This window comes from Lampris incognitus, chromosome 11, assembly GCF_029633865.1.
Source record: "Lampris incognitus isolate fLamInc1 chromosome 11, fLamInc1.hap2, whole genome shotgun sequence".
Lineage (NCBI taxonomy): Eukaryota > Metazoa > Chordata > Actinopteri > Lampriformes > Lampridae > Lampris > Lampris incognitus.
Genome location: NC_079221.1, coordinates 57,891,066 through 57,904,064, shown reverse-complemented (window position 1 = coordinate 57,904,064; position 12,999 = coordinate 57,891,066). Strand labels below are relative to the sequence as shown.

General features: G+C 46.4%; 1 protein-coding gene across 1 annotated transcript in view; it reads right to left on the bottom strand.

Moving 5' to 3' along the window:
• The window catches only part of sestd1 (SEC14 and spectrin domains 1), a 63,480-nt gene that overhangs the window by 47,097 nt on the left and 3,384 nt on the right, over positions 1-12,999 (bottom strand). The window contains exons 2-5 of the mRNA XM_056289263.1: positions 4,436-4,505; positions 4,203-4,311; positions 1,042-1,132; positions 492-605 (exon numbers count right to left, since the gene is read on the bottom strand). Coding sequence (XP_056145238.1) covers positions 492-605; positions 1,042-1,132; positions 4,203-4,311; positions 4,436-4,505 — 384 coding nt within the window. The remainder of the gene's footprint in view (positions 1-491; positions 606-1,041; positions 1,133-4,202; positions 4,312-4,435; positions 4,506-12,999) is intronic.

The window sequence follows — 12,999 nt, the reverse complement described above, 5'->3', positions numbered from 1 at the left end:
CGGACTCGATGAAGCGGCAATATTGGCAACGCTGTCTTTGGGAGGGGGGCGGAGTCGGCTTGTGTTCGTCACATGAATGCGTCTCTGTGTGTGTTGGAAAAAGCAGTGGTTCGGCCTGGAGTCGCCTTGTCACGAAAGTGGCGAGGCGACTCCTTCGAGACTGCCGGCCGGAGAGATGCAGTTGGCGAACGCATGCAGTACGAGGGTGGGTGTTTGAACTTAAATAGGGATCAATTGGCCACTAAATTGGGAGGAAAAAAAAAAAGGGGGGGGGAATCAGAAATAAATTTATAGAAGAATCATGAGCAGACTTCATGAAGACTGGTAGCAGTTGTATCTTCTATCTTACATCTTCTCAGGTAGGATGGGACTTCTGTATAACACGATGTTTTACTGCTGCTGGTGTGCCAACCTTCTACTGAGCCATGTACAGAAAGCCTCCAGGAGGACCTGCACAGCCTTGGTGACCTCTACGTGTGACCCCCTCTCACCTCAAAGCCCAGGCGGTCCTTCTCCTTCCAGAAGCAGAAGTGTGTGACCTTCTTATCCCAGAATTCATCTGGTTTCACCACACACACCAGGGAGACCTCTGCTGGGATCACATTCTGCACAATCACAGAGAGAGAGACAGAGAGACAGAGAGACAGACAGACAGAGAGCGAGCGAGTGAGAGACAAAGACAGAGAGAGAGACAGAGACAGGGTGAGACAGAGAGAGAGACAGAGAGTGTGAGTGAGTGAAAGAGAGAGAGAGAGAGAGTGTGTTAGAAGGCAAATGAGAAAGGTGTCTCCATCCCTTTACAGCAAAAACGTCTATTTAGCAACAGGTGGTGCGAAGTCTGTCAGTCCTAACCTTTGACCTATGGTGTATGGTGTGTGTGAAGCAGGTCCTCCTGCTGTAGCAGTTAAATGTCCACAGTCAGGAGTTGAACTGGGATAATAACTGTCATGGTTTGGCTCAATGGAAGCAACTTTTGCTAAACGGTAGGCAGATTCAGACCCTCCCACAGCAATACTGGTGCCCCAACAAATGTCTTCCTACCTGCAACATGAGCACCACAGTCTTCACGATGTTCCACTGAGACTTGCGTCCATCAACGATGACGGTGAACCCACGAGCTTTACACTTCTCACTGAGGGAGAGAGACAGAGAACAGGATTATACAGAGTGTTACGGCCCCAGTGCCGTGTGTGTGTTGTATATCTGTGTCATTCTCCCTCTCCGGGTAAAGCCCCGCCTCCTGTTGAGCCCAGGTGATTTCAGCCCCTCATCAGCTGGGGATAGAGGGCATGCATTGATGTCACTGTCCCACTGGAACACGCCCCCAGTCCTAGTGAGTGGCAAAACATCCTGCAACATGGCTGCTTCCAGTAGGGGAAGCCGTGACACCAGGATTATAACTCAAGATTATCTGCTTAAATTACAGGAAGTTGGACTTGACAGTGACCCGTACAGCTTACCAAATAACCAGTGGTCCGTGGACCTTAACATTTGGCCACAAATCAAGTTTCCTGATAACCATATGGACTTGATTTCTACACCAGGGAAATACACAAAGCAAAGCCTGAAGATATAAAAAAGTCTCGATGCTTGGTCGCACGTCAAGGCGGGAGTTGTTGGCGACATTAAAGTGACGACGACACCGATGGGCATTCTGGTTCTATGTGGACAGGGTTGTACAAATATTTATTTTATTTTATTAAATTACAACTGTAAAAACTGTAACGTTAAGCCAACCATTCTCCCCTTTGTTTGTAGAACACAACACAAGGACGGTTTTAAAAAATATGCTGACAAAAACTTATGAAAGATGCTAAATATTTAATTGATGAATAGTCAATACAGTATATGACTTTATGATTTTACCATTTAACATTACCCAAATATCCAACATAGCCTAACGTTAGCCTACCTGACACAAAATGGGAACCGCAAATCCACGATTCGGTGCCTGGATTCCAGTTGTTTCTGCGAATTACAGTGATCCATTTGTTTCTCTTTACCTTATCTTTCGGTAGTCTGCAAAAAGATAACCCCGATGTCTTGCGAAATCGGTCAGTGCAGTCTATCGCACAACAGCTCTTTCCCATTTTAGATGCGTTTTTGATGTATTCAAGCTGGACGTTAACGCTGCCACTCAGTCTTTTTGCCCTTCAGTGGCACGTTACCGCCGTGAGTTCTGCATCTGTGACGTCACCCGCATACCCTCGATATAACTTGGAGAGAGACGCCCAGCAGGGCCAGTGGGCCATTTTGGCAGCCAGAGAGAGAGAGACGCCCAGCAGGGCCAGTGGGCCATTGTTGGCAGCCAGAGAGAGAGAGCTCTTGTGTTAATGGTCAATACTCCTTGAGAAGGAGGGTGAAACCTGTTATTGATTGTTCTTGTTTCTTTCTTTTTGGTCTGATCTGAGTTTGTTTGTTATCTAAGCCTGGTTAGTTTCGAGCCAGCGCCTTCAGTTGCCCTTTTTTGTTGTATATGTTTGCTTAGGGTTAGTTTTTGTTAGCGCTGTGATGGCCTGGAAGCCTGGCCAGGGTTTCTCGCCACCTGCCGCCCAATGACTGCTGGAATAGGCTCCAGTATCCCTGTGACCCTGAGAGCAGGATAAGTGGTTCAGTTCATGGATGGATGGATAGTTTTTGTTAATAAACCCGTTTGTTTTTACACCTGCTTCCGCCTCCCACCTTTCTTATTCCTCCGGGATACTTTACTTTTTCTTTGTTACTTCCCCGCATCCCCTGGACATTTAACGGGACACATAACAATTGGGGGCTCGTCCGGGATAATTCTTTTTGAATAAGAGGGTTCGGAAGTGTATTCCTTGTGTGTGTAAGTTGTTGAGGAAGTTTGAGGAAGTAACTGTTCAATGCGGTAGTTTCAGTGTTTATATAAACATACATGCATACAGACAGACAGTCATAGTACAGACAGACAGACAGACAGACAGACAAAAATTAAAGGAAAACCCAACATAAAGTGTCTTAATAAGAAAGAAGAAGAAGAAGGACACTTTATTTGTCATTGCATTCTCACTATGAATGTGTCTCTGCATGTAACCATCCAATTGTATAGGAGCAGAGGGCAGCTGCAGCACCCGAGGACCAACTCCACTTCTTTCCATTGCCTTGCTCAGGGGCACAGGCAGGAGTATTAACCCTAACATGCATATCCTCTTGGCCAGCATCTCTTTAGTTTCCCCAATGTACAAGTCACGGCAATCCTCCTGGCACTTAACAGCTACACTATATTGCTCTGTTTGTGCCGGGGGAACCGATCCTTGGGTTGAACCAACTTCTGGTGCAGCAAGTTTTGGGGTTTGAAAGCAACTGAGACGCAGTGTTTGGAAAATACATGGACACAATGTTTACTGACAGAAACGTTTCATCCTTGATAGGCAGGAACGCTGGTTTGAATGGGGAGTCAAAGAGGCCATCTATGTGAAGAGGGAACAACCGTCCCTGAACTGAGGGGGGGGGGGGGCTAAGAGTACATCTGTCACCATCTTACAATGCTGTGACTGCAACTATTCCCCAACCCTCTGTGAATAGTACACATGGCCACTGTAACTCTAGTTAATGCCCACACCCATATTTGCATACGAAACTGGTGGTTGGTTTGGGTGGTTATGACACTGTATTGTTTATAAGGGTGGGGTACCTGCAGTCACTGTATTGTTTATAAGGGTGGGGACACCTGCAGTCACTGTATTGTTTATAAGGGTGGGGGTACCTGCAGTCACTGTATTGTTTATAAGGGTGGGGACACCTGCAGTCACTGTATTGTTTATAAGGGTGAGGTACCTGCAGTCACTGTATTGTTTATAAGGGTGGGGACACCTGCAGTCACTGTATTGTTTATAAGGGTGGGGTACCTGCAGTCACTGTATTGTTTATAAGGGTGGGGTACCTGCAGTCACTGTATTGTTTATAAGGGTGAGGTACCTGCAGTCACTGTATTGTTTATAAGGGTGGGGTACCTGCAGTCATTGTATTGTTTATAAGGGTGGGGTACCTGCAGTCACTGTATTGTTTATAAGGGTGGGGTACCTGCAGTCATTGTATTGTTTATAAGGGTGGGGTACCTGCAGTCAGGTGAGACTAAAGAGGTCACTTAGATGATGATGAAATGTTTCTGTTAATAAACGTTGTGTCCAGATGAACTGATTCAACCTTCTGGACTCAACATGTATATAGTGTGTGTGAACCTGGGGATGCTGAGTAGGTAGTCCAGTGTGGTGCTGAGTTCCTCCATGCTGGTCTGGTCTGAACACAGAGGGATGGTCAGTATGAGACCACTGCGCCGATCCTTACCTCCTATAGACAGGAAGACACACAGCTCATTTTTGTTAAGTAAGGAGAGTGTGTGTGTGTGTGTGTGTGTGTGTGTGTGTGTGTGTGTGTGTGTGTGTGTGTGTGTGTGTGAGTGTGTGTGTTGTACCTGAGAGGAAGGCAAGTTTCTTCTTAAGGATGGGAAGAATGCTTGTTGCTTCCATTCCGTCGGTAGACATCTAGCAGACAGACAAACATGTTGGTGTGATCAGGACGAACTGTAAAGCCATGTTCCCTTGTGATTAGACAGGTTTTATAGAAACATACTGCTTTGATGAGTATCTAGATCTTCACCCCCCCCCCCCCCGTGTATGTTTCTCATGGGGAAACAGAAAAGACTCAATTATATCAGCAACATGTGACCAGCCCTGGAATAGGCTCCAGCATCCCCGTGACCCTGAGAGCAGGATAAGTGGTTAAAACAATGGATGGAGGGATGAAAAGCCCTCCAGCGCCACTCTGCTCAATGATCCCATCTGGAAAAACCTAGTTGTAACCTGTAACCTGGTTGTCACACTGCCAGTTTGTCAGTAGTCCATCAGGCTGTCAGGTAGACTACCAGCCCACATGCCGACTCCAGCGGTGAAGTAAGCCAGACCAAGACACTTTCACACATACAGCCTTTAAAGCAGGTCTACCGTCAGTAAGCCACCATGGTGTCAGAGTGTAGATAGGAGGCTGGTACCAACATGACAATCAGTTATGGTAGTTTGATGACTAGAGACCTGCTAGCATTACTGCCAATGTTCAGAACCAGGAAGTGAGAATACAGCCATTTCATTAGTGCCTTAACCACGCAGAACGCCTGGACGCTCTGATGTAGGACATTCTTTTGTCTATGTGTATGGACCAATCACAAAGCTCTCAGGAGGTGACCAATTATTCCATGGTATCCAAGCATTTAAAACATGTAGCAGGCATCCAGGTGGCGTGGCGGTCTATTCCGTTGACTACCAACAGGGGGAATGCCAGTTTAAATTCCCGTGCTACCTCCAGCTTGGTCGGGTGTCCCTACAGACACAATTGGCCGTGTCTGCGGGTGGGAAGCTTGATGTGGGTATGTGTCCTGATCGCCTCCTCTGGTCAGCCGGGGTGCCTGTTAGGAACTGGGGGGGAATAGCGTGATCCTCCCACGCGCTACGTCCCCCTGGTGAAACTCCTCACTGTCAGGTGAAAAGAAGCGGCTGGCGACTCCACATGTATGGGAGGAGGCATGTGGTAGTCTGCAGCCCTCCCTGGATCAGCAGAGGGGGTGGAGCAGAGACTGGGACAACTTGGAAGAGTGGGGTAATTGGCCGGATACAATTGGGGAGAAAAGGAGGAAAAAAATCCCCCCCCCCCAAAAAACCCAAGTATTTCATCTCAAGCAGTTGGATAGAGTTCAGAAGAAATGTCAAATTGGATGAAGAAACCCCTTAACACAAGAGCTGATGAAGAGATAAGCCAGTAGCATCTTAAAACACCATTTTCCAAAACTTAACTAGTGTCACCTTTACAAGTCCAAATGACAGGGATCAGTGAAGAAATATTGTAACAAGTAAAAACAAAGGAAGAATAGAAAATAGAGCATGGAGAGGGTCACCTGATGGTGGTGAGGTGAGCACAATGTTTTGGATAAAGGTCCGTTTTACTTGGTTCTAATTATTTGTTTATCCTGACAAAAACTGTGCATTGGAAGCCACTTTGGTATGAACATTTCATGCTATGTCCCTAGAAAACTTTTTGGCCACAGTCTTTTGACAAAATGGGAAGAAACCAAAGGAACAGTGACAAAAAAGACAACCCATCTGTGCCCAGCGAGTGCACACAAGATGGCAACCAGAGCAAATCTGATATCTCAGATGAACTTGACCCTGCCCTAGCTAAAGCCCTTAATCTGATGACTGCCAATACTATAAAAATAATTGATGAAAAACTCAGTCCCCTGGCCAAGACTATTTATAAGCATTTTGCAAAGCTCCAGACTACTAGACAGAGGCTAGATGAAGCAGAGGCCAGAATTCTAGCTGTCGAAAACTACGCCACATCACATGAGCCGATGATTCTCAAACTGGAAAAGCAGGTCATTGCTCTAACGGAGAGTTTGGATATGGCACAGAACTACAGCAGGCGCCTGAATATTCAGGTCGTTGTCTTGGCAGAAGGCACAGAGGCAGCTGGTGGATTTCTCTGAATCATGGCTGCCCAGCATCCTCAAGATGACTACCAAAGCCAGGTGTATAAAACTGGAAAGAGCGCACCACTCGCTAGCACCGAAACAAGACCTGAATAAAAACCACAGCTTACTGCTGCGATTTCACATATTCAGAGATAAGCAGAAGGTGATGGAAGCAGCATGCCGTGCCAGCCAAGATGATGGTGCCTTAATGTCCAACAGATCCAGGCTCTAGTTCTACAATGACTTCTCAGCAATGGTGATGAAGAAATGCAAGGCAAATGATGTGGTGAAACAGTAGCTACAGGAGCATGGGATACCATATGCCATGTTCTTCCTGGCTATTCTACAGGTGTCCCAAGAGGAGGTTCATCACCCCGATAATATGAGAAGGCTCCTTAATACCATTCAGCTACCCCAGCGCTACAAGGACCCTGCCGTTTTGCTTACTCTCGATGCCAAGAAGGCATTCAACAGGGTCAAGTGGTCTACACTGGAGATCTGGGTGATAACTTTGTCAATTGGGTAAGGGTTCTTTACCATATTCCAACGGCAACCGTTCTGACTAATCGGCTGAGATCTAGAAACTTTCCCCCTCAACATGAAAATAGGCAGGGTAAACCTCTTCGCCCATTGCTCTTCAATGTTACTATCAAGCCACTGGCCCAAGCAATTAGGCAGAATGCTCGAATACCTGGTATTCTCATTGGAGAGAGGGAGCCTAAAATTACTTTATACACAAATGACGTGTTGATACTTTTATCAAGACCACAAAACCTCTGCTACCTGCATGATCCAAACCATTTTTCAACATTTGGTACATTTTCTGCGTACAAAATTAACTACCAGAGTCTGAGGGCATGCCACCGGGGTCTCTAACATCTGTCACATGCCTGTAAGAGCCCTTTCCTTTCCAGTGGTCACCCTCTGGATGCTATGAATGCAGATTTAGATCGTTGGACCCCCCTACCTCTTTCTTGGCTGGGTAGGATTGCTCTCATTAAAATGAACATCTTCCCCAGATTACTGTACCCACTGCAGATGATCATGGTTTAATTATCAAACAAGGTTATTAAAGTGATTCAAGGCTGGCTGAGTTCCGTTATCTGAAGCAAAAGGAAGCCCCAACTGAAGATCGCAAAACTTCAAATGGCTGGCTCTGATGGGGGCTTAGATATACCAAATGTGAGACTATCACCTGGCAGTACACCACTGGGTGATAGTGGATTGACTCAAATATGATCGAGCCTCAATTTGGCTCGACACTGAAAACCTCTCAGTCCAAATGCTCTTTGTTGAATTTGTTATCTATGAATAACTTTTAGTCTGTCAAGGACATCTGTACTAACCCTATCACTTTAAGCACAGTCAAAGCCTGGAGGTCCATCCATACTAGAGGGCCATGCTCGGTTAAAATCCCCTCTTACTCCTATTCTGACACGTAATAGGATGACACGGTATGGTGGCACAGTGGTTAGCGCTGCCGCCTCACAGCAAGAACATCCTGGGTTTGAACCCTGGGGTTGTCCAACCTTAGGAGTCATCCCAGGTCGTCCTCTGTGTGGACTTTGCATGTTCTCCCTGTGTCTGCGGTGGGTTTTCTCCAGGTGCTCCAGTTTCCCCCACCATCAAAAAGATACGCATGTTAGGGTTTATTATACTCCTGTCTGTTTCCTTGACCGAGGCACGGAAAGACAAACTGGAGTTGGTCCCCGAGTGTTGCACAGTGGCTGCCCACTGCTCCTAGCTACACAGCTAGGATGGCTTAAATGCAGAGCATAATTTCCCTACAGGGATCAATACAGTATATCAAAATCAAAATAAAAAAAAAAGAAGCCCGATGACCCAGACTTTCTACCAGGGTGTCAAGACCAGGGCTTTAAAGCATGGCACAGACCAGAACGTACTATCCCTTCAGCATTTACAGCCGCGAAAATGTCTGTGGTGAGTACATATTTCAAGAAGGAGGAGGAACACAGGGTGACAAAAAAGAGTGGAGCAAAGTGCACACAGGTGGACTATATCTTATGTAGAAGGCACGATCTACAAACCCCAATTCCAATGAAGTTGGGACGTTGTGTAAAACATGAATAAAAACAGAACACAATGATTTGCAAATCCTTTTCCACCTATATTCAATTGAATACACTACAAGGACAAGATATTTAATGTTCAAACTGATCAACTTCATTGTTTTTTGCAAATATTCACTCATTTTGAATTTGATGCCTGCAACATGTTCCAAAGAAGCTGGGACAGGGGCAACAAAAGACTGGGAAAGTTGAGGAATGCTCAAAATACACCTGTCTGGAACATTCCACAAGTGACCAGGTTAACTGGAAACAGGTGAGTGTCATGATGGGGTATAAAAGGAGCATCCCCGAAAGGCTCAGTCGTTCACAAGCAAGGATGGGGCGAGGGTCACCACTTTGTGAACAACTGCGTGAGCAAATAGTCCAACAGTTTAAGAACAACGTTTCTCAACGTACAACTGCAAGGAATTTAGGGATTTCATCATCTCCAGTCCATAATATCATCACAAGATTCAGAGAATCCGGAGAAATCTCTGCACGTAAGCGGCAAGGCCGAAAACCAACATTGAATGCCCGTGACCTTCGACCCCTCAGGCAGCACTGCATTAAAAACCGACATCATTGTGTAAAGGATATGACCACGTGGGCTCAGGAGCACTTGGGAAAACCATGGCCGGTTAACACAGTTGGTCGCTACATCTACAAGTGCAAGTTAAAACTCTACCATGCAAAGCCAAAGCCAGATATCAACACCACCCAGAAACACCACCGGCTTCTCTGGGCCGAGCTCATCTGAGATGGACTGATGCAAAGTGGACAAGTGTGCTGTGGTCTGACGAATCCACATTTCACATTGTTTTTGGAAATCATGGACGTGGTGTCCTCCGGGCTAAAGAGGAAAAGGACCATCCAGATTGTTATCAGCCCAAAGCTCAAAAGCCAGCATCTGTGATGGTATGGGGGGTGTTAGTGCCCATGGCATCATGGGTAGCTTGCACATCTGTGAAGGCACCATTAATGCTGAAAGGTACATACAGGCTTTGGGAGCAACATATGCTGCCATCCAAGCGACGTCTTTTTCAGGGACGTCCCTGCTTATTTCAGCAAGACAATGCCAGGCCACATTCTGCACGTGTTCCAACAGCGGGGCTTCGTAGTAAAAGAGTGCGGGTACTGGACTGGCCTGCCTGCAGTCCAGACCTGTCTCCCATTGAAAATGTGTGGCGCATTATGAAGCGCAAAATACGACAACGGAGACCCCGGACTGTTGAGCAACTGAAGTCGTACATCAAGCAAGAATGGGAAAGAATTCCACCTACAAAGCTTCAACAAGTAGTGTCCTCAGTTCCCAGACGCTTATTGAGTGTTGTTAAAAGGAAAGGTGGTGTAACACAGTGGTAAACATGCCCCTGTCCCAGCTTCTTTGGAACGTGTTGCAGGCATCACATTCAAAATGAGGTAATATTTGCAAAAAAACAATAAAGTTTATCAGTTTGAACATTAAATATCTTGTCTTTGTAGTGTATTCAACTGAATATACTAGGTGGAAAAGGATTTGCAAATCATTGTATTCTGTTTTTATTTACGTTTTACACAACGTCCCAACTTCACTGGAATTGAGGTTTGTAAAAGGGATTGGAGACTGCAAGGTGGTGACAGGGGAGAATGTAGCTAGGCAGCATCAGATGGTGGTCTGTAGGATGACTTTGGAGACCAAGAAGAGGAAGCGAGTGAAGGCAGAGCCGAAGATCAAATGGTGGAAGCTGAAGAAGGAAGACTGTTGTGTGGAGTTCAGGCAGGAGGTAAGACAGGCACTGGGTGGTAGTGAAGAGTTGCCAGATGGCTGGACAACCACTGCAGAAATAGTGAGGAGACAGCTAGGAAGGTACTTGGTGTGTCATCAGGACAGAGGAAGGAAGACAAGGAGACTTGGTGGTGGAATGAGGAAGTACAGCAAATTATACAGAAGAAGAGGTTGGCAAAGAAGAAGTGGGATAGTCAGAGAGATGAAGAAAGTAGACAGGAGTACAAGGAGATGCAGCGTAAAGCAAAGAGAGAGGTGGCAAAGACAAAGGAAAAGGCGTATGGTGAGTTGTATGAGAGGTTAGACACTAAGGAAGGAGAAAAGGACTTGTACCGATTGGCTAGACAGAGGGACCGAGCTGGGAAGGATGTGCAGCAAGTTAGGGTGATCAAGGATAGAGATGGAAATGTGCTGATAAGCGAGGAGAGTGTGTTGAGAAGGAGGAAGGAGTACTTTGAGGGGCTGATGAATGAAGAAAATGAGAGAGAGAAGGTTGGATGATGAGGGGATAGTGAATCAGGAAGTTCAGCGGATTAGCAAGGAGGAAGTGAGGGCAGCTATGAAGAGGATGAAGAGTGGAAAGGCAGTTGGTCCTGATGACATACCTGTGGAGGAATGGAGGTGTTTAGGAGAGATGGCAGTGGGGTTTTTAACTAGATTGTTTAACACAATCCTGGAAAGTGAGAGGATGCCTGAGGAGTGGAGAAGAAGCATACTGGTACCGATTTTCCAGAACAAGGGCGATGTGCAGAACTGTAGCAACTACAGAGGTATAAAGTTGATCAGCCACAGCATGAAGATATGGGAAAGAGTAATAGAAGCTAGGTTAAGAGGAGGAGAGGTGATGATCAGCAGCAGCAGTATGGTTTCATGCCACGAAAGAGCAGCACAGATGTGATGTTTGCTTTGAGAATGTTGATGGAGAAGTATAGAGGAGGTCAGGAGGAGTTACATTGTGTCTTTGTGGATTTAGAGAAAGCATACGACAGGGTGCCGAGAGAGGAGGTGTGGTATTGTATGAGGAAGTCGGGAGTTGCAGAGAAGTATGTAGGAGTGGTGCAGGATATGTATGAGGGCAGTGTGACGGTGGTGAGGTGTGCGGTTGGAATGACAGATGGGTTCAAGGTGGAGGTGGGATTACATCAAGGATCGGCTCTTAGCCCTTTCTTGTTTGCAATGGTGATGGACAGGTCGACAGACAAGATCAAGCAGGAGTCTATGTGGACTATGATGTTTGCATATTACATTGTGATCTGTAGCAAGAGTAGGGTGCAGGTGGAGGAGAGCCTGGAGAGGTGGAGGTATGCACTGGAGAGAAGAGGAATGAAAGTCAGTAGGAGCAAGACGGAATACCTATGCGTGAATGAGAGGGAGGACAGTGGAATGGTGAGGACGCAAGGAGTGGAGGTGACAAAGGTGTATGAGTTTAAATACTTGGGGTCAACTGTCCAAAGTAACGGGGGGTGCAGAAGAGAGGTGAAGAAGAGAGTGCAGGCAGGGTGGAGTGGGTGGAGAAGAGGGTCAGGAGTGATGTGTGACAGAAGGGTACCAGCAAGAGTTAAAGGGAAGGTTTACAAGATGGTAGTGAGACCAGCTATGTTATATGGTTTGGAGACAGTGGCACTGATGAAAAGACAGGAGGAGGAGCTGGAGGTGGCAGAGATGAAGATGATAAGATTTTCACTGGGAGTAACGAAGAAGGACAGGATTAGGAACGAGTATATTAGAGGGACCGCTCAGGTTGGACGGTTTGGAGACAAAGCAAGAGAGACAAGATTGAGATGGTGTGGACATGTGTGGAGGAGAGAGATGCGGGGTATATTGGGAGAAGGATGCTGAATATGGAGCTGCCAGGGAAGAGGAGAAGAGGAAGGCCAAAGAGGAGGTTTATGGAGATGGTGAGGGAGGACATGCAGGTGGCTGGTGTGACAGAGGAAGATGCAGAGGACAGGAAGAGATGGAAACCAATGATCCGCTGTGGCGCCCCCTAACGGGAGCAGCCGAAAGTAGTAGTAGTAGTAGTAGATTGTTGTTATTATCATTATTTATTCTTTCTTATTTGCGCCAACTAATTTTATTTGTCATGTTGTGTCTGAGCTGCTTTGTTCTTTGTATATGAAAAATTTAATGAATATATCTTTTTTTAAAGTGCAGGATAACCACTGGCTTATCCACATTTTGTTTTGTTGTGTGTTTTACTTTTTGTCCTCTGTGTGTTGGTGTGTGAACTGTCGGCCTCTTTGTCCATGCTGCTCTTTGGTTCAATGTCAGTCCAGAAGACAAGCGGCCCTGCTGGACTGTTCAGCACTGACATGACGTGTAGAAGACAAACGAGGATGATGTGCTGGTAAGATGTGGAGGTGAGCACATTTGCATCGTTGCAAGTCAAGTTTCCCAAGAAACCTCCTCTGTGTCACTGTGCAAAGGTGTTCAGGTGCAGCGCCACACAAGCAGCCATGTCTAACCCTTCAGACACACAACGGGTCAACAATCAGACACGAACCAAGCAAAGACCGGATCTCCGCTGCCTCTGCTTCCACCGACACCAACGGTACTGACCTGCTTATGGTTACACTGGTTATACTGGGTAATAATACTGGATCTACAGCAACTGTCGTCAGGTTTGGCTGGTCCTCGTCTGAGTACTGGTCACAGTCTCTGTGTGAAGACTGGCTGCAATT